The 21,367-nt window shown below is 36.5% G+C and overlaps 2 protein-coding genes across 2 annotated transcripts in view; both read left to right on the forward strand.

Annotated features, from left to right (window-relative positions):
• Positions 1 to 208: 208 nt before the first annotated feature.
• Positions 209 to 21,367, forward strand: part of LOC113782502 — an 81,151-nt gene continuing 59,992 nt past the window's right edge. The window contains 2 exon segments of the mRNA XM_027328395.1: positions 209 to 4,304; positions 4,440 to 5,186. Coding sequence (XP_027184196.1) covers positions 209 to 4,304; positions 4,440 to 5,186 — 4,843 coding nt within the window.
• Positions 11,769 to 13,581, forward strand: LOC113782900 (cytochrome P450 71A1-like). Its single transcript, XM_027328850.1, has 2 exons — positions 11,769 to 12,649; positions 12,839 to 13,581. The coding sequence occupies exons 1-2, from the start codon at positions 11,774 to 11,776 to the stop codon at positions 13,445 to 13,447; spliced, it is 1,485 nt and encodes a 494-aa protein (XP_027184651.1). The 5' UTR covers positions 11,769 to 11,773; the 3' UTR covers positions 13,448 to 13,581.

Genomic DNA, 21,367 nt, shown 5'->3' on the forward strand with positions numbered 1-21,367 from the left:
ATTTTTCTAGTGTATGCCTAGGTCTTCTCGTACAGGTGAATTGATTTTTGACCCTGAAGTAGAGAAAATCGCGCGTAGAACAAGGAAAGAAACCAGACAGCTCAGAGAGGAGCACTCCAGTGCTACATCTCAGAGACCTGAGCCCGAAGTTGAACCAGCAGATTCGTTTGGTGACACTTCAAGTGATTCGTACCAAGAGAACGTCGCCATGGCAAACACACAAACATTAAGGGAGTTGGCTGCTCCAAACTTGACCCAACAACCTCTTTGCATAACTTTTCCTCGCCTTAGTGAGAATGCAGCTTTTGAATTAAAACCTGGTTTAATACATTTGTTGCCTGTTTTTCATGGTCTGCCAGGAGAGGAACCCCACAAACACATGCAGGAATTTGATGTGGTGTGTTCGAGTATGAAGCCTTCGGGAGTAACTGATGAACAAATTAAATTAAGGGCCTTCCCTTTCTCTCTCAAGGATTCGGCAAAGGACTGGTTATACTGTCTACCTGCAGGCATTATCACCACGTGGCCAGAGATGCAGAAAAAATTTTTTGAAAAATATTTCCCTGCATCCAGAGCTGCTAGTTTGCGAAAGGAAATATGTGGCATCAAGCAATTTCAGGGGGAATCCTTGTATGAATATTGGGAGAGGTTCACCAGGCTGCGTACCCGATGCCCTCATCACCAAATAAGTGATCAACTGCTGATTCAGTACTTCTATGAGGGGCTACTGATGAACGATAGAAATATCATTAATGCAGCAAGTGGTGGTGCACTGGTGAATAAGACTACCCAGGAGGCATGGGACTTAATCGAGCGAATGGCAGAGAATTGCCAGCAGTTTGGTACTAGAGCAGATGTTCCTACGAGAAAGGTCAACGAGGTAAGTTCATCTTCCATTCAACAGCAGTTATCTGAATTAACCTCATTTGTTCGACAGATAGCTGTAGGAAATGCACAGCAGGCCAAAGTGTGTGGGATTTGTACGAATATTGGTCATACCGCTGACTCATGCCCACAGTTACAAGAGGAGGGAATTGAGCAAGCAAACATGGCTGGTAACATGCCCATGCCACGTAGACAGTATGACCCCTATTCCAACTCATACAATCCGGGTTGGAGGGATCATCCAAATCTGAGCTATGGGGGAAATAAGCAACAAAATTTCATCCCCAATAGACAGCAGGGCTTCCAGCAACAATATCAAACAAGGAATCAACCCTCATCTGCCTCAGGTATGTCCCTAGAAGACATGGTTAAAACCATAGCCTCTAATACTATGAAATTTCAACAGGACACTGAGGCCAGCAATCAAGAGATGAAAGCACGTATGCAAAACTTGGAAAATCAGATGAGTCAATTAGCCTCAATTGTCAACCGACTGGACTCCCAGGGAAAGGGAAAACTTCCATCCCAATCTGAGGTGAATCCCAAGAATGTAAGTGCAATGACCCTCAGGAGTGGGAAAGAGGTTGAAGGACCAGCGCCAGTGGCTCCGAAGGACAAGAATGAGGACCGCATTGAGAAGGAGCTCGAGGAAGAAGGAACGCCCGGCATAAATAAAGAGGTAATACGTAACCCAGTGGTTCCAGTTAAGCCTAACCCACCACCTTTTCCTAGCAGGTTGGAAAGGCCTAAAAAGCAAGACAAGGAAAATGAAATTTTGGAGATGTTTAGGAAGGTGGAGATAAATATCCCCTTACTTGACGCAATTAAGCAAGTACCCCGGTATGCCAAATTTTTGAAGGACCTATGCATCAATAGGAAGAAACTGAGGGGAGATGAAAGGATAATTGTGGGGGAGAACGTATCTGCAGTGCTTCAAAGAAAACTTCCACCCAAGTGCGGAGACCCAGGTATGTTCACTATTCCTTGTAAAATAGGGAACACTAGCATTAGGAATGCCATGTTAGATCTAGGAGCCTCCATAAATGTGATGCCCAAGGCTATTTATGCTTCTCTAAATTTGGGTCCCTTAAAGGAAACTGGCATTATAATTCAATTGGCTGATAGGACTAATGCTTATCCCGATGGGGTGATAGAAGATGTGTTAGTGCAAGTGAACAATTTAGTGTTCCCTGCTGATTTTTATATTCTTGATATGGGTGACGAACGTTCTCCAAATCCATCACCAATTTTGTTGGGGAGGCCCTTCTTGAGCACAGCTCGTACAAAAATTGATGTTAGTGAGGGCACCCTAACGATGGAATTTGACGGAGAAATAGTTCACTTCAGTATATTTGAGGCTATGAAATATCCGTGTCATTCTAATGCTGTTTTTGCTGTGAGTGTAATTGACCCTTTGGTGCAAGAAGTATTTGAGATTAATGGCAGGGATGAATTAGAGATAGCAATCACCAAACATTTGGATCTGGAAGCAGTTTGCGAAATGGAGTTAGACATCAGTTTGCAAAGAATGGTTGGAGCCTTGCATTCACTAGGCCAAAGTCCTCTAAGGTATGATGTTGCTCCTATATTTGTGCCTGAACCGCACTTAAAGTTATTACCTTCTATCGTGCAGGCACCTGAAGTGGAGTTGAAACCCCTGCCCAAGCATTTAAAGTATGCCTATTTGGGTGAAAAAGAGACGTTACCAGTGATAATCTCATCCAAATTATCACCCACGGAGGAGGATAAGCTGCTACGGGTTTTAAGGGAGCATAAGGAAGCTATAGGGTGGACAATTGCAGACATCAAGGGTATAAGCCCGTCCGTATGTATGCATCGAATTCGCCTAGAAGAGGATGCTAGACCGATAAGACAACCACAAAGAAGATTGAACCCCATCATGATGGAAGTGGTCAAGAAAGAGGTAATCAAGCTTCTGGACGTAGGAATTATTTTTTCTATCTCAGATAGCCCATGGGTGAGCCCGGTTCAAGTGGTGCCAAAGAAAGCAGGGGTAACTGCGGAAGAAAATCATGAAGGGGACCTTGTTCCAATTCGAAAGCCTACGGGTTGGCGCCAGTGCATCGATTACCGTAAATTGAACGCAGTGACCAAGAAGGATCATTTTCCTCTTCCATTCATTGATCAAATGGTTGAAAGGTTAGCTTGTCGTGCCTATTATTGTTTTTTAGATGGTTTCTCTGGTTATTTTCAGATAGCAATTGCGCCAGAGGATCAAGAGAAAACAACTTTCACTTGCCCCTTTGGCACTTTTGCCTATCGAAGGATGCCCTTTGGATTGTGCAATGCCCCCGCAACATTCCAGAGGTGCATGATTAGCATTTTTTCTGAGTATGTGGAGAGAATAATTGAGGTATTCATGGATGACTTCAGTGTCTATGGTGATAGTTTTGATGACTGCTTAGATAACCTGACCTTAATTTTAAAGAGATGCATCGAGACTAACCTAGTGCTCAATTGGGAAAAATGTCACTTCATGGTTGAGCAAGGGATAGTTCTAGGACATGTAGTGTCATCTAGAGGAATTGAAGTTGATAAAGCTAAAATAGATGTGATATCTGCTTTACCTTACCCCGTAACTGTACGGGAAGTTCGTTCTTTTCTAGGACATGCAGGTTTCTATCGCAGATTTATCAAGGATTTCTCAAAGATCGGGGCACCACTTTTTAGGTTTTTGCAAAAGGATGTCAGTTTTGAATTCAACGAGGAGTGCAAAGAAGCGTTCGAGAAGTTGAAGAAATTACTCACTTCTCCACCTATCATCCAACCTCCTGATTGGAATCGCCCATTCAAAATTATGTGTGATGCCAGCGACTACTCCGTGGGAGCAGTTTTGGGACAAAGGGTGGAGAAAGCGGCGCACGCAATATATTATGCCTCTAGAGCTTTAAATGGCGCCCAACTCAATTACTCTACTACGGAGAAAGAACTCTTAGCTGTTATTTTTGCTTCAGAAAAGTTTAGACCTTATTTATTAGGTGCTAAAGTAATTGTGTATTCTGACCATGCAGCTTTGAGGTACCTACTGACCAAGAAGGATGCTAAACCCCGCTTGATAAGATGGATATTGCTCCTGTAGGAATTTGACTTGGAAATCAGAGACAAAAAAGGAGCGGAGAATCTAGTAGCTGACCACCTAAGTCGAATATTGGTAGCGGAGGAAGAATTACCATTAAGGGAGTCTTTTCCTGAAGAGCATTTACTTTCTATTAATTCATCCCCTCCTTGGTTTGCAGATATTGTGAATTATTTGGTTACTGACAAATTGCCCGCAGGTTGGCCCAAGGCAAAAAGGGACAAACTAAAAAGCGATGCAAAGTACTATGTCTGGGATGATCCCTATCTGTGGAAACAAGGTGCTGACCAAATAATGAGGCGATGTGTAAGTGAAGGTGAATTCCAATCTATATTGACTTTCTGTCACTCTTTTGCATGTGGGGGTCATTTTGGACCTAAACGGACTGCTAGAAAAGTGTTGGAAATTGGATTTTATTGGCCTACCTTATTTAAGGATGCTTACTTGTTCTGTAAGGCATGTGATAAATGTCAGAGGGTAGGCAATTTATCCCGAAGGGATCAACTGCCACAGGTGCCCATGCTTTTCATTGAAACTTTTGATACTTGGGGTATAGATTTCATGGGTCCCTTTCCAAATTCTTGTGGATTTTTATACATTTTACTAGCAGTGGATTATGTCTCGAAGTGGGTGGAAGCAAAAGCCACCCGCACTAATGATTCTAAGGTGGTTGCAGATTTCATAAAGTCTAACATTTTTGTGCGATTCGGAATGCCACGGGCAGTTGTGAGTGATAGAGGGACGCATTTTTGCAACAAGACAATTGCTGCTTTGTTCAGGAGATATGGTGTACTTCATAAGGTTTCCACTTCCTACCATCCACAGACCAATGGCCAGGCTGAAGTCTCGAATAGGGAAATAAAGTCTATTTTGGAAAAGATGGTCCGCCCTGATAGGAAGGACTGGAGTTCAAGGTTGGAAGATGCTTTGTGGGCGTACAGGACCGCTTACAAGACGCCTATAGGGATGTCTCCCTATAGGTTGGTATTTGGTAAGCCTTGCCATCGTCCAGTGGAGTTCGAGCATAGAGCATTTTGGGCGGTAAAACAATGCAATATGGATATTGAGGAGAGCGGAATTCAAAGGAAGTTACAGTTACAGGAGTTGGAGGAGATTCGCAATGAAACCTATGAGAATGCGGTGATTTATAAGGAAAAAAATAAGATTTTTCATGACCAACAGATCTCAAGGAAGACATTCGAGTGTGGGCAAAAAGTTCTACTGTACCACTCCAAATTGAAGTTATTTCCAGGTAAATTACGTTCTCGTTGGATTGGCCCTTTTGTTGTGACTAATGTCTTTCATTATGGTGCAGTGGAGATCCAGAATTTGAAAACTGAGAAGCAATTTGTAGTGAATGGTCACCGTCTCAAGCCATATTATGAAGGTTTTCCAATTGAAAGGGTGGAGATGATGCACTTGGAGGACTCGATTAGCTTAGTTTAAGCAAAGTTTTGGCCATGTCTAGCCAAAGACATTAAAGAAAAGCGCTACTTGGGAGGCGCAACCCAATTGTTCCTTTTTAAATTTTGTTCAATTTCATGTGGTAGTCTTTAGAGTGTGTTTCTCCACTTGAATTCGACTAACTTTTGGGGTTTTAGTTTTTCGTTTTTGCTGATTTATAGGTGCCACTTTCAGGTCTTGACGTGCGCCCGTAGATGGGTAACGTGCAGGAAGCTCACGATCAGAATGTACCAGAAAGCGCACCGTGATGGCGATCTCAAAGTCAGCAGTTATTTCATTCCGGCAAGATTCGTGCAGGAAACGCGAGTAGAAAACGCGAGTTGGAAGCGCGTTTTTCAATCGCGTTTTCATTCCTGCAAGATTCGTACAGGAAACGCGACTTGGGAAACGCGAGATGAAAACGCGAGTTTCAATCGCGTTTTCATTCTTGGAAGATTTGTGAAGGAAACGCGACTTATAAAACGCGGGTTGAAGGCGCGTTTTCAATCGCGTTTTCTGTGTCCCAATAAAAGCTTTAGAAACGCGATTTTAGCTCATTTCTTCCTCTCTTCTTAGTTTTCCAGGTTCAGGCTTTGGAGGCTCGCATGGTCAACGTCGATGCCAATGTCGCCGGTATGGCACAGAATTTGGTGCAGTTTCTGCTTCATACAGGCTTTGCACCTCCGTTTCCACCTCGCCCTCCGCTATGCCCCGATTTCAGGGAAGTGTGGTTGCTTTCCCTCTCACTTTTGCTTCACTTTTGTCACATTGAGGACAATGTGTCCTATAGGTGTGGGGGGTCCTAAACGGGGTGCAGTATTTTTAAGTTTTAGTAGTTTAGTATTATTTAGTTTTTTAGGTTTTATTTCTAGTTGCTTATTTTCTTTCTCTTTTCTGGATGCTTAGCTTCCCTGAAAAAAAAAAAAAAAAGGAGAAATGAATGTTGGTTTATTGACTCTAATTCTCTTTGTGCCAAGTTTTTAAAATAAAAAGGTATCGGGTTAATGTGGTTGGATTCGAGATGTCTTCTTGGTGAATATCGGACTGCTTAGCTCTTTTGGATTTCTTTGTTAACTTTGCTAGGCATAGGGAATGACTGTTGGCATTTTAATGTGAACTGGTCCAATATTGACTCCAGTTCTCCATGTTTGGCAATAATGAGGCAAGCTGCTCCTATGCGTGGTTATTAGTGTTGTTATTTTGCGTTTGTGCATTGTTTGGCTGTGAATAGGCTTGACTGTACTCCGCTATTAAGTTACCACTGAGTAACCGGGAATCTGCACCTAAAAGTGTCGATTCTCGCGTCAAAATGTGGTGCTTTCTATGAGTACGTGGTCGTATAGCGGTAGGAGCTGAGTAACCGGGCTCCTTCATCTAAAAATGTTGGAGTTCGCGTCAAAAGGCCCCGACGGCTAAAGACTAAGTCTTTTTGTGTTAATTATTATTGTTTTAAAAAAAAAAAAAAGAGAGAATAAATAATAGGAGAGCTTGCCGGTTTATGGACTTAATATGGGGACTTGTGTGAATATTTGGACCATTAGCTGATAAATGTTGTGTGTCATTCCTTTTTCTTAGAGTAGTTAATTTGGAAATTGAAGGAATTTGTGGTTCAGGGGCTAACTGGGGGGGATGCTTCTTGGATTTTAATTACTAATGCCCGATATATGGTTCTCTCTTGAATATCTTGGCAATGTGGTAGATAGAGCAATGACCATTATCAAATTTTGGGGTCTGTATACTTTCCCCATGCTTGAGGGCAAGCATGATTCAGGTGTGGGGGAAATTGATAGGGTATAATTTGTTAGTAATTTTATTATTGATTTCCCCTTCTATCCCTGACAAATATTGTGTTAATTGCTGATATTTACTCATATTTGGTACCATGACTTAATTTCAGGAATGAAGCAGAAAACTACCAAAAAGGAGGGACTTTATGGAGAATATGGAGACTTCTAAGGACTTCAAACCTTGGGCCCTTGAATTGGTGGGGGACCACAAAGCAAGTGAAAGATATTTGGTCATTTGGGCCTTTCAAAGAAAGCAACGTAGAGAGACTTGGACCAAGAAGTAATTTGGAGGCTTTGTCCACATGTGTGCGGACCACAAGAAATAGCTTTTAGGCTTCTTTCTTTTGGCTTTTTAAGGGGACAACGTACAGAAGCAAGGGACATCTCTAGTTACCGCCTTTTAGTTAGTTTTTAGCCTAGTCTTTAGTTTTTCTTTTCCTTTCCTTGGACTGGCCTCTGACACACGCCAGGTGTTCGACAATATTCCCAAACGGGAAGAACATCGTTTATTCCTCACGTTCTAGTACAAACGGGATGCTTTTGCATTTTATTAATTAGTGTGGTGATTTAATTATGCGGCGTGGCTAAGTCTTCCATCTAGTCAATGGTCAACTCGACGGTGCAGTCCCGAAAATCTGTGAGATCTAATTAGTTTTCACGTGTTCCTTTATTTATTAATATTTGCACGTTGTTTGCTTGAATTTTCATGGGATTATTTTATTAATTGGATGTCAAGGGCCCGATGTTCAATGTGATTTATTAATCTCGTGCCAATTTAGTCAATTAAATCCGTAATTGTTTGATTGATTAATATTAGTGGCAACTGGTGTGTTTACACATTAGGGGAACGTGCAATCTAATTTAAATAACCCTCGTAGCGTGTTATTGATTAGGGCTATGTTTTTCTGGTTATTAATGCAATTGGAGAATTAATTCCTATGGTCGTACCTAGGAGTACTTTTCTGGTTAGGGGTGATTAATGGTCGTACCTTGGTCACCTATAAATTAAGGAAAAATTGGTCATTAGAGTTCATCGATGGCTATAACTAGCCTGTTAATAAATTAAGTGAACCTCTCTTGCATCAATGATCGGATAAATTGACTGTGCCTGAGTAGTTGCATCCTTGGCTAGAATTTATTTATTCCTGATTAAATTCCTGCTATATTTGTGCTAGTTATTTATTCATTTTTAGTTAAATTGCTTAATTGTTTTTAGTTTCATTCTGGTGAAATCCCCCCTTATCAATTGGACTTTAAAAGAGACAGATATCTCCAGTCCCTGAGGAGACGACCCTACTTGCCACTGTCTACTATTTAGTAATTTTTGTCAACTAATTAATTCTGGTATATCGGGTTAAGCAAACTCTTCGGGAACAGGGTGAATCAAGTAACCCATTGCACACCTAGAGTCCCTGCTCCAGTACCTAGGATTAATTATTGACTGCTTTTAGTGGTAGCTAGGTTCTATATTTATTATTATTATTGCACAGGTTCGGCACCTGTCACGAACATACTCGAAATGCTCGAATCCAAATTATTTTAAGCCTTAAATATGTCATACAAATCATTAATCATTCTAAAAAATAATTAAAGTACTAAGTAACTAAATTCTATTATTCATTAACTATATAACTAACATTAACATAAAAATAACAAATAAAACCCTCCAAATATAAAAGTCTAGCCATAAAATTAACCCTAAAATTTGTCAAATGATAATTATGTCCATATTCGCGAACGTCCGTTAAAACTTGCGAACATGCTCGTGTTCGCTCGATTATTAATCGAACAAAAAAATTCATTCGAACTCAATTCGTTTAACATTTCGAACGAGTCTTCCACGAACACGAACGTGTCGAGACGAACCAAGCTACCAAACAGTTCGGTTCATTTAACAGCTCTAGATATAGATATAGATGTCATATGACTAATACGTTGCTCCACAAATAACCATTCAGACACAGGAAATTTGTGATCGGAGTAAGGGAAACCATGTTCCATGAAATCAAAATGATAAACGTGACTCTATAAGAATATAGTTTTGTTATCCCAGTTTTCTTCTATTGAAGATTGCATAAGATATTTGGTTTCGCAATCATCATGCGTATGTGCTTGTCAAAGTATGTTATTGGTAGTTGAAGCCTACCTTTTGAAATCGACACTTGAAATTAAGTTTTAAGCTCTAAAGTTTCCACAATATGTTCGGACCACATTTGCGGTTTGGATTAGCTCATTTATTTCAAGAGTTACATCACCAAGGTTGTTCCTTGACTCAGCCCTAATTCATTTTCTAACTCAACAAATATATCGCGCATCTGACATGATAATTCAATGGGAACAACAAACCATCATGGCTCTTTCACTGAGAAAGTCTCATCTCGTAAAAAAAGGAAACATCTTAATTTAGTAATTTGGCGATTAACCAAACTAATTGCAAGAGAATCTAGTTCCTCTGTGATTGTGGGAAGAATCGAACCATCTTGTAACCAGTCTAAGATTGGGGTCAATACAATCCAACTCAATCTCAACTATTCATTTTAAAATTTATTGATTTAAAAAAATGATTGAAATCGAGTCAAGCTATACTATCCCGGTTTCAGACCGATGCGGTACTCTTGCCAATTGCCAACAACAGGAGAGATCCGCATCCCGGTGATGGGTACTGAGAATTTGGAACTATCATGGAAGTGACACTGAGTCACTTGACAAGTTAGTCCCCCAAAGTTGAACAGTGATCTTGTGTGAATGAGTCACAAGAACTGGTGGAAGATTTTGTTTTGTACCAGAAGTTTTGGTACTAGATTACTCCAACAAACGCTTGGTTGATGCGTGACGACACAACTGCAATGAAGAAACAAAACTGGAAAGTTGTGGTTATGAATCAGCCAAGCTTCAATACAACACATCACAATTCTACTTCTTGGTTTCCCATTTCCCTCCCATATTGTCATATTATTGGTGCTCTAAAAGCTTGATTAATTTGCTTGTCCAGTCATGTTGACTTGTGCCCTTTATGGTTGGATGAGAATAAACTATCAGTACAATAAACCGGCTAAGACTGGGCATACCTAGATTGATGGCTGTGAGCTAGTTTCGTTACTTCGTTAGGGTACGAAATAAAAACTCGTGTCACGGTTTTATATAGCCGTGTTTTTCCCGGGCAAATTAAAGTGTCGGCCCAAAAGCTTTTGGTCCTGAATCCTGCTGCACATACCTCGTACAATCGTGTCTTATGTAATTTTAAGACGAAAGAAGAATGGCTGCACATTCTATTCAATTATTTTTCTCATCGACATCCACTCATTCTCTTATTTTCTCTTCTTTGTTGTCCACTTATTTTTTCTTTGTTATCCTTATTTGTTTGTGGGTTTTGTGGAAAAGAATTAGGGTTTTGTGTGGTGCATTAATTCGTGTATTTTTATGACAAAAAATGGACTTTTATCAAAATGTGACAAAACAAAATTTGGCTGCACACCCTATTCCTATTTTTCCCTCATCAATAAATACAGCCTGAAGTTTTCTTCTCCTCTCTTCTTATGCATCTTCATTTATTTGTTGGTTTTGTGACATGTCGTGTGTCTCTTTATGCATATTTTGCGAAAGGCCAATAAGGGAAAATCTCAAGGGAAAAAGGTTAGGATTCTTCATGGGTTTGAGAGCAAACAAATGAAAAAAAAAACAAAAAACCAAACGTGATTTGCTTATTTTCCTTCCCCATATTCATTCACGTAATGTATTAGTGTTTTTTAAGACAAAAAGTGGACTTTACCAAGTGGAATTCCATTTACATTTTATAGTGTGGTCCTACCAAAATGTATTGCATATTAGACTAAAACTATAAACTTTTGTTTCCTAAATGGACTTGGTATGAATCAGTATTTCTCTAACGTGATTCATAACTATAAATTTGCAATTTTGCAACAAGTGGTTAAAAATATGAAAAATGATAATATTCAAGGCTATGTAAATTTGATCTTAAACCTACGTGTCTCTGAACTAGTAGAGACATTAGTCAAGTAATGTGAGATTCTTGATTCAACTTGTAAATTCTCCGTAATTTCAAGGTTTAGAATCTCCATTTAAACCAATGTATTATATATTTTACATACATATGTATGTATGGGTCTAGGGTGGAAATGGGGCTTTTCATATATTTTACATACATAATTTCAAGGTTTAGAATCTCCATATATTTTACATATATATATATATATATGTATATATGTATATGTATTAAGTATATGTACGTATAAAGTTATGGGGCTCTACAATTGACTGCTAGTCCAGTTCAATCTAATTAATATATGATATAAACTCCTACAATTTTGGGTACGAGTTGATGAATTTCATGATTACACTACAATTATATAAGTTTACACCAAATATGGTAATAATTATATCAACTGGACAGAATTGGGTAGAATTCAATTGGAAAAACCCGAATCCAGGTTGGTTTCCACAAACAGGCTCCTAGTGACATTCTAATTACCTTTCAGCGCCTTTAAATACTGAGCCCTTGAACCTATCTCACTTCACTGCTATCCTTCGATTAAAGATGACAATGCTTTTTCTCTTATTGCTCCTTTTTTCAATCCTCATATCCATAGGTAAAAAGCACAAGCAACTCAGAAATATCCGTCAACCACCAGGTCCTCCAGGGCTCCCATTCATTGGGAACTTGCACCAATTCGACAGTGAAAAGGCTCATGAATTCCTAAGCCAACTCTCCAAGAAATATGGCCCCCTCATGTCATTACAGCTTGGTTCAGTACCAGTACTAGTTATTTCTTCAGCAAGAATGGCAAAACAGGCCCTGACAACCCATGATCTTGTGTTCTCCGGCCGGCCAGCTTCTGTTGGGCGGCAAAAGCTGTCATACAATCGAAGGGATATTGCATTCTCACCTTACAGTGACTACTGGAGGGAAATGAGGAAGATTTGTGTCCTCCAACTCTTTAGCCTTAAAAGAGTACAATCTTTTCGTCCCATTCGTGAAGATGAAATTTCGAGCATGATTCAAAAGATCGTAAATCTCTCATCTTCATCACAACTAGTTGATTTAAGGACCATAATAATGTCCTTGACGAGCACTATAATATGTAGAGTTGCCTTTGGAAAGAGGTACGATGAGGAAGGGCACCAGAGAAAGCGATTCGATAAACTTTTACAAGAATCCCAGGCCATGATTGGGGGTTTCTTCATCTCAGATTATTTTCCTTCATTCAGTTGGGTAGATAAATTTTCTGGGATTATTGAACGTCTTGAGAAGAATTTCAATGAGCTGGATTTATTCTACCAAGAGTTGATACAGGAGCATCTCAATCCAAACAGACCACAAAGCATGAAGGATGATTTGCTCGATCTCTTAATTCAGCTAAAAGAAGAACAATCATCAATTATAGGCCTATCTTGGGATCACATAAAGGCAATTCTCATGGTAGTATATCCCTATTTACAAGATAATCAATTGTTGAATTTCCTCTTCTTTCTTTCTTTTTTCATCTTCTTTAACAAGCATATTGGTACATGGTTTTCTGAACATAAATCAAGTAAACTGAAAGTTTTTTTTTTGGGTTAAAATAGTTGATATGGTCCTTAATAATAATCGTTTACCCTTTTATCACAGGATATATTTATTGCTGGGACGGATACAGCTGCAGCAGCAATTATTTGGGCAATGACAGCCCTGATGAAGAGCCCTTCTGCACTAAAGAAAGTACAAGCAGAAGTGAGAAAATTGGTCGGAGAAAAAGGAAGAGTAGATGAAGAAGATATTCAGGAGCTTCCTTATCTAAAAGCAGTGATAAATGAAACTCTAAGATTATACCCTCCAGCTCCACTTCTAGGGCCAAGAGAAACTACACAAGAATGCACAATCGAAGGCTATGAAATTAAGTACAAAACATTAGTTTACATTAATGCATGGGCTATTGGAAGAGATCCTGAATGTTGGAAAAGTCCAGATGATTTTATCCCAGAACGATTTTTGAATAGTAATATTGATTTTCGTGGACAAGATTTTGAAATGATCCCATTTGGAGCTGGACGTAGGGGCTGCCCTGGATTTTCTCTAGGACTCGCAACAGTGGAAGTTGCACTGGCAAATCTTCTGTATCATTTTGATTGGAAATTGCCTTTTGGGATGAAAGCAGAAGACGTAGATACTGAAGTTATGCCAGGACTAACCATGCACCCGAAAAATGCTCTTTCCCTCTTTGCCAAGAAATATGGGTAAAAATAAATAGTGATATGGAAAAAATAAATAAATAGTGATATGCCAGTATCAGTTTGAAGTATGTTATCAGTGATTGTGTATTTGTATTTCTTTCCTAATATTTCGAAATGATATCAAATATTTTTAAATGTCTACATTTAATCTAATGCAACCTTGTTTGCATCTTTCGAGAAATAATGTGTTGCATCCTGAAGTTGAAGAAGCCCGAGAAGGAAAAGTCATCAAATTGCGCAAAAAAAGTAAAGAAAAGAAAAAGTCTTCCAACAGTAATGGCTTTGGAGTTTTATTCAGAAAATTTGTTTTCATTTTGTAATGTTGGCAGGAGGTTTTGGCTATATTTTTATTAATAAATTCGGGCTGCCATCCCTCGCCATATACCAGGTTTTGTCAATTTTTTTTGGGAGCACGCCCGGGCGGGGGGAGGGGGAGGAGAGACTTTTTATCTTGAATGTAATAAGACATTGGTAATATTTCGAGCTCAAATAGTGGATTAATTCCCACCAAGGAATGACAAATTTTTGTCAATCGGGTGTTTGCTATTGTTGAATTTAATTAGCATTTTCCAACTAAAAGCGCCTAAAAGTTTTTTTTTAGATCAATGATTTGAAAATAACAAAAGACAAAGTGCTTATATTTAAAAGCTTATTTAAGATTTTCTCAAGGTGCAAAACATTACTTTCGTCATCTATAAAGTATTTCGTATGATTTATAAATGTTTTGTAAACTCCTTAATGATTTGTGCCGAAATTATGACACTGAAACTATTAAAGGATTTATCAACCCTTTAAGAAGGGTTAATTTTTCATTAACGAACCACATTTGTCAAGTTTTCAAATTTTAAAGGATTAAATTAATTTGTCATGACAATTAAGGGACCATAATAAAAGGGTGATTTTCAACTGAATTTATCTATTTTCTTGCCAAAATCAAATTTTTAATCCTATGTTTTGAAATGAGTTAATGGAGTTGCAAAAATGTTAAAATAGGGAAGGTTAGTGATATTTTTTGAAGTTCAGGGTGCTTAGTGATACTACAAAAAATTTCAAGGCAAGCATCGTCAAACAATTTTCTTTATCCACTTAGGTTATGCCCATTGGCCATTCCCATCAACGTCTTCGTAGCAGACCCATTTTACCAACTTTGGTCACAAATGAAGTATCTAATGAAAAATCGTTCTCAAGTATGTTGAACTTTTTCTTCTTTCTCCATCAACTAGATTAGATTTGTCATGTGAAAGGATAAATATGGATCACATGTACAAAGATGAAAAATTAGATGACAAGGAACTTAACCATCACCCTTAATACTGATTAATTAGCATCAATTGATAATAGTTACGTATAATATTGTAATAATTTTTTTAGTAAATCTTATAGACACTGACAGTATATACACTATCACCGCTTGATTCATGACATATGTGTAAAAATTGAATTTTAAATTCAAATTTTGCATAGTTATCATTCATCCAACGCTGATAGTATATACACTGTCAGTATCGAAAAGATTAATTCATAATTTTTATCCTAACTACTCTTGATCAATTGCAGTAAAACATTATAAAGTAATCACAATAGTAATACAACATAATGCAATAAAATGCAAATCATTAATTCCACCATCAATGAGACAAGACAACCTGAACAAAATTGAAAGATCAGATAAGGAAATAATCAAACAATTGCTGGTCATCACTATATCTGGCACCCCAAAATCATAGCCATATCTTTGATCCTTAGTTGTCCACTTAAGAGGAAGAATTGGCTAAAATAGTGAATAATGACTTTTCCATAGAGAAATATGTCTGGTTTCAACTCTAATACTCTATTTCCATTGCTTTAGAATATTGACATACTCAAATGGGAAACTTTTCCCTGGTTATCTTTCCAAATTTTCAATGGGTTCAAGATCTAGAGTCGTTGAAGAACAAATAAACTTGAGGCGCTGAAACAGAGCTGTTTTAAGATGATACCCGAAGTTCAGGGCCATATGTCCAAGGACAGAACAAAGGAGGCCAGGCAGGGACACCACCTTAAGAATTTTCAAAATCTCTTTTGCACCCCCTTAGAATTTTAAATACTTTATTTGTATTACGAATTTTTACATCAAGAAACTATTTTGATAGTAAATACTTGCCTCTCCAAACTTGAAAATATGTTGTGCTTAGACACTATTGCCATAAAATTCACCTTTTGAAAATAATGTGTTACATCCAAAAGTTCAAAAAAGCCGAAAAGAAAAGGTAATCAATTTGCATAAAAAAGAAAAGAGAAGAAAAGGTTATCCAACAATAATAGCCTTGAAGTGTTAATTCAGAAAAGCTGTTTTCATTTTGTAATTTTTGCCGGAGATTTTGGCCATATCCCCTCCTTGTAAAGTTTAGTTTTTTTTTTTTTTAAAGATATTCGAGCTAGCATCCCTCCCCATATACCAAGTTTTTATCAGATAAAATAGAAAAATTAGGTTTCACCCTTTCTTTGGGGAGGGAAGGAGGGGGGAGGCGGGGATTGTTATCCTGCATTTAATAAGACATTGGTAATATTTCGAGCTCAAATAGTGGATTAATTCCCACCAAGGAATGGCAAATTTTCTTCAATAGGTGTTTGCTATTGTTGAATTTAATTAGCATTTCGAACTAAAAGCGGCACTTCATTTAGAAGAAACTAATTCTGAACTCAAGTACATAAAAGAATAACTTCTTAAGAATTCACAGTTTCTTAGATATAAATGAGACTCATTAATTTCAGAAACTTTCCTTGAGGCTTCTAATGATATAACTTTATAACCCTAAATTCTAAAAATATCGCTTAATTAATTGAGATAATTTCTTTCCAAAATTTTCCTTTCGTAGTCCTACAAATTTACAAAATTATAAGTACATTAACCAAAATGACGAAAACAATGTCAAAAGGTACAAAGGTGCGAGTCTAAGAGGACAAAATATAGAGAGGACAAAGTATAACGGTAGCGATCATAAGCAGCATGTCTTTTTAAAGATACAAACAAACAATTCATAGTTTATTTTAGACATCTTCAAGATACAGAAAAATTTTATAGTTTGTCTATTTGGAAAGGAATTGGAGGTTTTCTTTTCTTTTCTTTTTTCCAAAGATGGTAAATCTCTTCTACAAAAGGTACTTTTATACAAAAGATGGTGATTGTAAAACTTTAATATTGGGCTACTTTTATTTTTTGATGTGCTCATCGGGTGCCTTAATTAGAAGAAACACTTTCTTTACTGTAATGTGTATTGGGTGGATTTAAGGAGTCATATAATTTGTTTAGAATCTTCAAACTTTTCTTTTCCAGATCAATGGTTTGAAAATAATAAAAAGACAAAGTGCTTGTTAAAAGCTTATTTAAGATGTTTTCAAGGTGCAAAACATTACTTTCTTCGTCTATAAAGTATTTTGTGTGATTTTTTTACATGTTTCGTAATTTTTAAAATTTTTTAATGTTTTGTGTCTAAATTGTGGCACAGAAACTATTAAAGGAACTATCAACCCATTAAGAATGGTTAATTTTCCATTAAAGAACCACATTCGTCAAGTTTTCAAATCTTGCAGGATTAAATTAGTTTGTCATGACAATTAAGGGTCCATAAGAGAAGGGCAATTTTCGAATGAATTTTTTTCCCTTAAAATGAGTTTTTTAATCCTACATTTTGACATGGGTTGACAAAGTTGCAAAATGTCAAAAATAGGGGAGGCTAGTGATATATTTTAAAGTACAGGGACGATAAGTGATACTATTAAAATTCTCATGGTAGGTTTTTGTAATTATTCATTGTCAATATTATTAGAGTTTTAAACAAATTTCTCCATCCACGTTTTCCCATTGGCCGTTGCCATCAACCTGTTCATAGCAGACCAATTTTAGCAATTTTGGTCACAAAATACAGCATTGTCATAGTTAAAAGGCAAAAAAGAAAAAAAAATCATACTCCTCTTTCTCAAAAAAAATTTTTTTTTTTGGAAAACTCGTTCTCAAATATGTTGAACTTAGGGGAAGGATGGATTGGATAGTTCGAAAAGAGAGAGTATGATTGAAAGATTTCGGATTCCAGCACACACACACATAGATCACATGTTTAGATGACAAGAAACGTAACCATCACCCTTAAACGTGATTAATTAGCGTCAATAGATAATACCTACCTATAATGTTGTAATAATTTTTATCGTAACTACTCTTGATCAGAACATTGTAAAATAATCACAATAGCCATATAACATAATGCAATAAAATGTAAATCATTGATTCTACTATCAAGGTGACAAGACAACCTGAACAAAATTAAAAGATCAGATAAGGAAATAATCGAACAAATCCTGGGCATCACTGTACCCGACACCCCAAATTCACAGCCATATCTTTGACCCCAAGTTGTCAACTTAAGAGTAATAATTGGCCAAAATAGTAAATAAATGGCTTTTCCATAAAGAAATATGTCAGGTTCCAACATCTACCACTGTTTTCCGTTGCTTTAGAATATAGTTTTTTCGAATGGGCGCTATTAGAACACTCGTTAATACACCTAACATTCATCTAACTTACCATATATATATATATATATATACTAACAATTATTACCCTCCCTTGAATTTATATATTTTTTCTATTTAATTTTACCTACCTACCCTTGCGTTTATTTACGTTTCCTAATTAATTTTACATTTCTAAAAATATGACATCTGAAATATATCTCAACATAGGGTACCTAATAGACATAGCTGTTTTAAGATGATACCCGAAGTCTAGGGCCATATGTGCAAGGACAGAACAAAGGGTGCCAGGGAGGGAACACCACCAAAAGAATTTCAAAAATCTCTTTTGCTCCCCATTAGAATTTTACAAACTTTATTCGTATCATGAATTTTTACATCAAGAAACTATTTTGATACTAAATACTTGCCCCTTCAAACTTGAGAATATGCTGTGTATAGACACCATTGTCATAAAATTTAATTTTGTCATCCAAAATTTTCAAAAGTCATACTTGCAAATTTAAGTGTTCTAATTGTTTAGAAAACGATAATTTTTTTTATGTTAAGTCCATTCGGTACACATTTGAGAGTATAGTTTGGTACCCAGATTATTGTGATACATTTCATTCCCTCCTCCACCCCTAAAAAGTGGACATGACTCCACCCTAGTTCATGTGTAGTGGTGGAGTCAGGACATTTGGTCGGAGGGTGGCAATGTGTGGTTTGTGGACTTTCAGCGCAACTAGATATTTCTTACAAGTTTAATAGGGACGAATCAATTTATTCAATATTACAAAAATAAAATAAAAAATTATGTATAGATTATGATTTATTATTTGCAGTAGTTATCAGGTCATCTAATGGTATAGTAAAATACTCCCTCCGTCCTATTGAAGTTGTCATACTTTCCTTTTTTATCTGTCCCAAAATAATTGTCACATACCCAAAATAGAAAGCCTGTTTACATCCAATTTCAACATTTACCCTCTTAAAATATGGGTCCTACAACTTTAACTCAAAAGTCAATGTAAAAAGGAAGCACCACAATTTGGTGCGTGAAAGACACCCCCAAATGTGTGCCATGCGTTTGTTGATACGTGCTTTTTGATCATGAATTTTTGAGCTAAACAAAATAGATATGCCCCACACCAATAAATTTCCAGTATAACTTTCTTTGTATGCATTACACGTTGGAGGGCAAAGGTGGAAAGTGAAACAAAAGTTGCAAGATTCGGTGCACTGTTAATAAAAATCACAACTTCCCAAGTGCGACAAACTTATCGGGACGGAGGGAGTAGTTAATATTACGCATAAAACTATATGATGTACATTCTGATATACATAACAGACAATTAATATGTAATTAGTCAAACTGTCAAAAGAATATTTAGCTTACTTGTAATTCTTATGGTTAGACATATTAAACAAATAGATTTATTAGACAGGAAATACAGAATAGTATTATGTTTCGGGTCAAGGCCCCGTCATAGAAATGGAGAGGGCAACCGCAAAATGTTTTCCCCAACAATGCTATAAAAAGTTCTAATAGTTTTGGGGGCAATGGTGGAACTAGTTGGAATATTTTGGAAATTCTGAAGGGGCAAAAGCGACGCAATTATGAAAACTCTAAACTTTGTATAGGTTGTTCTATGGCTTAAGGCAATATGGTAGGCCTGTCAACGGTACGGTCTAGACCCAGACCTAGCTTGGACTTGTTATTTTTTTTTTCAGGTATGGGTTCAAATATAATTTCATTTACTCGACCCGAACTCTAACCCATTTTTCTAATAAAAAAGCGGGTCGAATATGAAATATTGCATTTCGACTCATATTCGACTCGGACCCGTTTAAATAAATTAATAATTATAAAAAATTATATAATTCTTAATACAATAATACTTATTATAACAATAATGTCTACTTATTATTATACAATAATACAATAATACTTATTATTATAATAATATATATACTTATTAATACAATAGTACTTATTATACAATAAATTAATAATTATAAAAAATATATATTTATTTATTTATCTATTGTAAAATTCGACCCGCATTCGACCCGACTCGTATATGTGAGCTGCAGACCAGATCTGAAAGATCAAATGTAAGACCTGTCGTGTATACAAGTCAAATCCAAAACATGTATACTAAAATGGGTCTGAATTTGGAATATTCAATTCTGACCCGTACCCAACCCATTGATAGGTCTACAATATGGCTCTGCCCCTACATATGTGTCCAACAATATTCTACTTTTGTCTATTCCTTTATTATGAAAGAAGTAAAAATAAGAAAAGAATAGATTAAACTTTTTTTTAATAGTTACTTCTGCATAGGTGTTTTCTATGAATGAATTTGATTAGCAATTCGAACTAATTGCAGTACCTCATTTAGGAGAAATTAATTCTGTACTCAAGCACATAAAAGAATAGTGTCTTAAGTATTCACAATTTTTTAGATATCATTAATGAGACTCACTAATTTCAGAAACTTCTCTTGAGATTTCTAATGTTATGACTTAGCAACCCTAAACTCTGAGATTTCTAATGTTATGACTTAGCAACCCTAAACTCTGAAAAGTATTGCTAACCACCCCTATTTTTAATTTTTTGTAATATTTACGACCCATTTCAAAATATATGATTAAGAGATTCACTTTTGGGAGACATAAGATAAATTTCTTTTCAAAATTATCCTTTTGTTGTCTTACAAATTTACAAATTATAATTATATTAACCAAATGATGAAAACGAGGACAAAAAGCGCAAAGGTGCAAGTCTAAGAAGACAAAATATAGAGAGGACAAAGTATAGCAATAGCAATCATAAGCAGCATGTCTTTTTAAGATACAAGCAAACAATTAACAGTTTATTTTTGATGTCTTCAAACTACAAAACAATTTTATGGTTTGTCTATTTGGTGCCTCAAGGGTTACAGAAAAAGGAATTGGCCAGTTTTTTCTCTCTCTTTTTTTTTTTGCAAAAGTGAAAAACTTCTGTTAAAGTGTTACAATTCAGAGGGTAAGCGGTGATTTTAAAACTTTAATATTGGGCCACCTTCATTTCTTGATGTGCTCATCGTGTGCCCTACATGCATCAATTAGAAAAAGTCTTTTCTTTAGTACATTGTGTATTGGGTGAATTTAAGGAGCTTTTTAAGTTGTTTAGAATCTTCAAACTTTTTTTTGTCCAGACCAATGGTGTGGAAAAAACAAAAAGACAAAGTGCTTATATTTAAAAGCTTATTTAAGATGTTTTCAAGGTGCAAAACATTACTTTCTTCATCTAAATAGTATTTCATCTGATTTTTTAAATGTTTTATAAATTCCTTAAAAATTTTAAACTTTTAATGTTTTGTGCCCAAATTATGACATGGAAACTATTAAAGGATCTAGCAACCCATTAAGAACTGTTAATTTCAAA

This window comes from Coffea eugenioides, chromosome 9 (assembly GCF_003713205.1).
Source record: "Coffea eugenioides isolate CCC68of chromosome 9, Ceug_1.0, whole genome shotgun sequence".
NCBI classification, from domain to species: domain Eukaryota; kingdom Viridiplantae; phylum Streptophyta; class Magnoliopsida; order Gentianales; family Rubiaceae; genus Coffea; species Coffea eugenioides.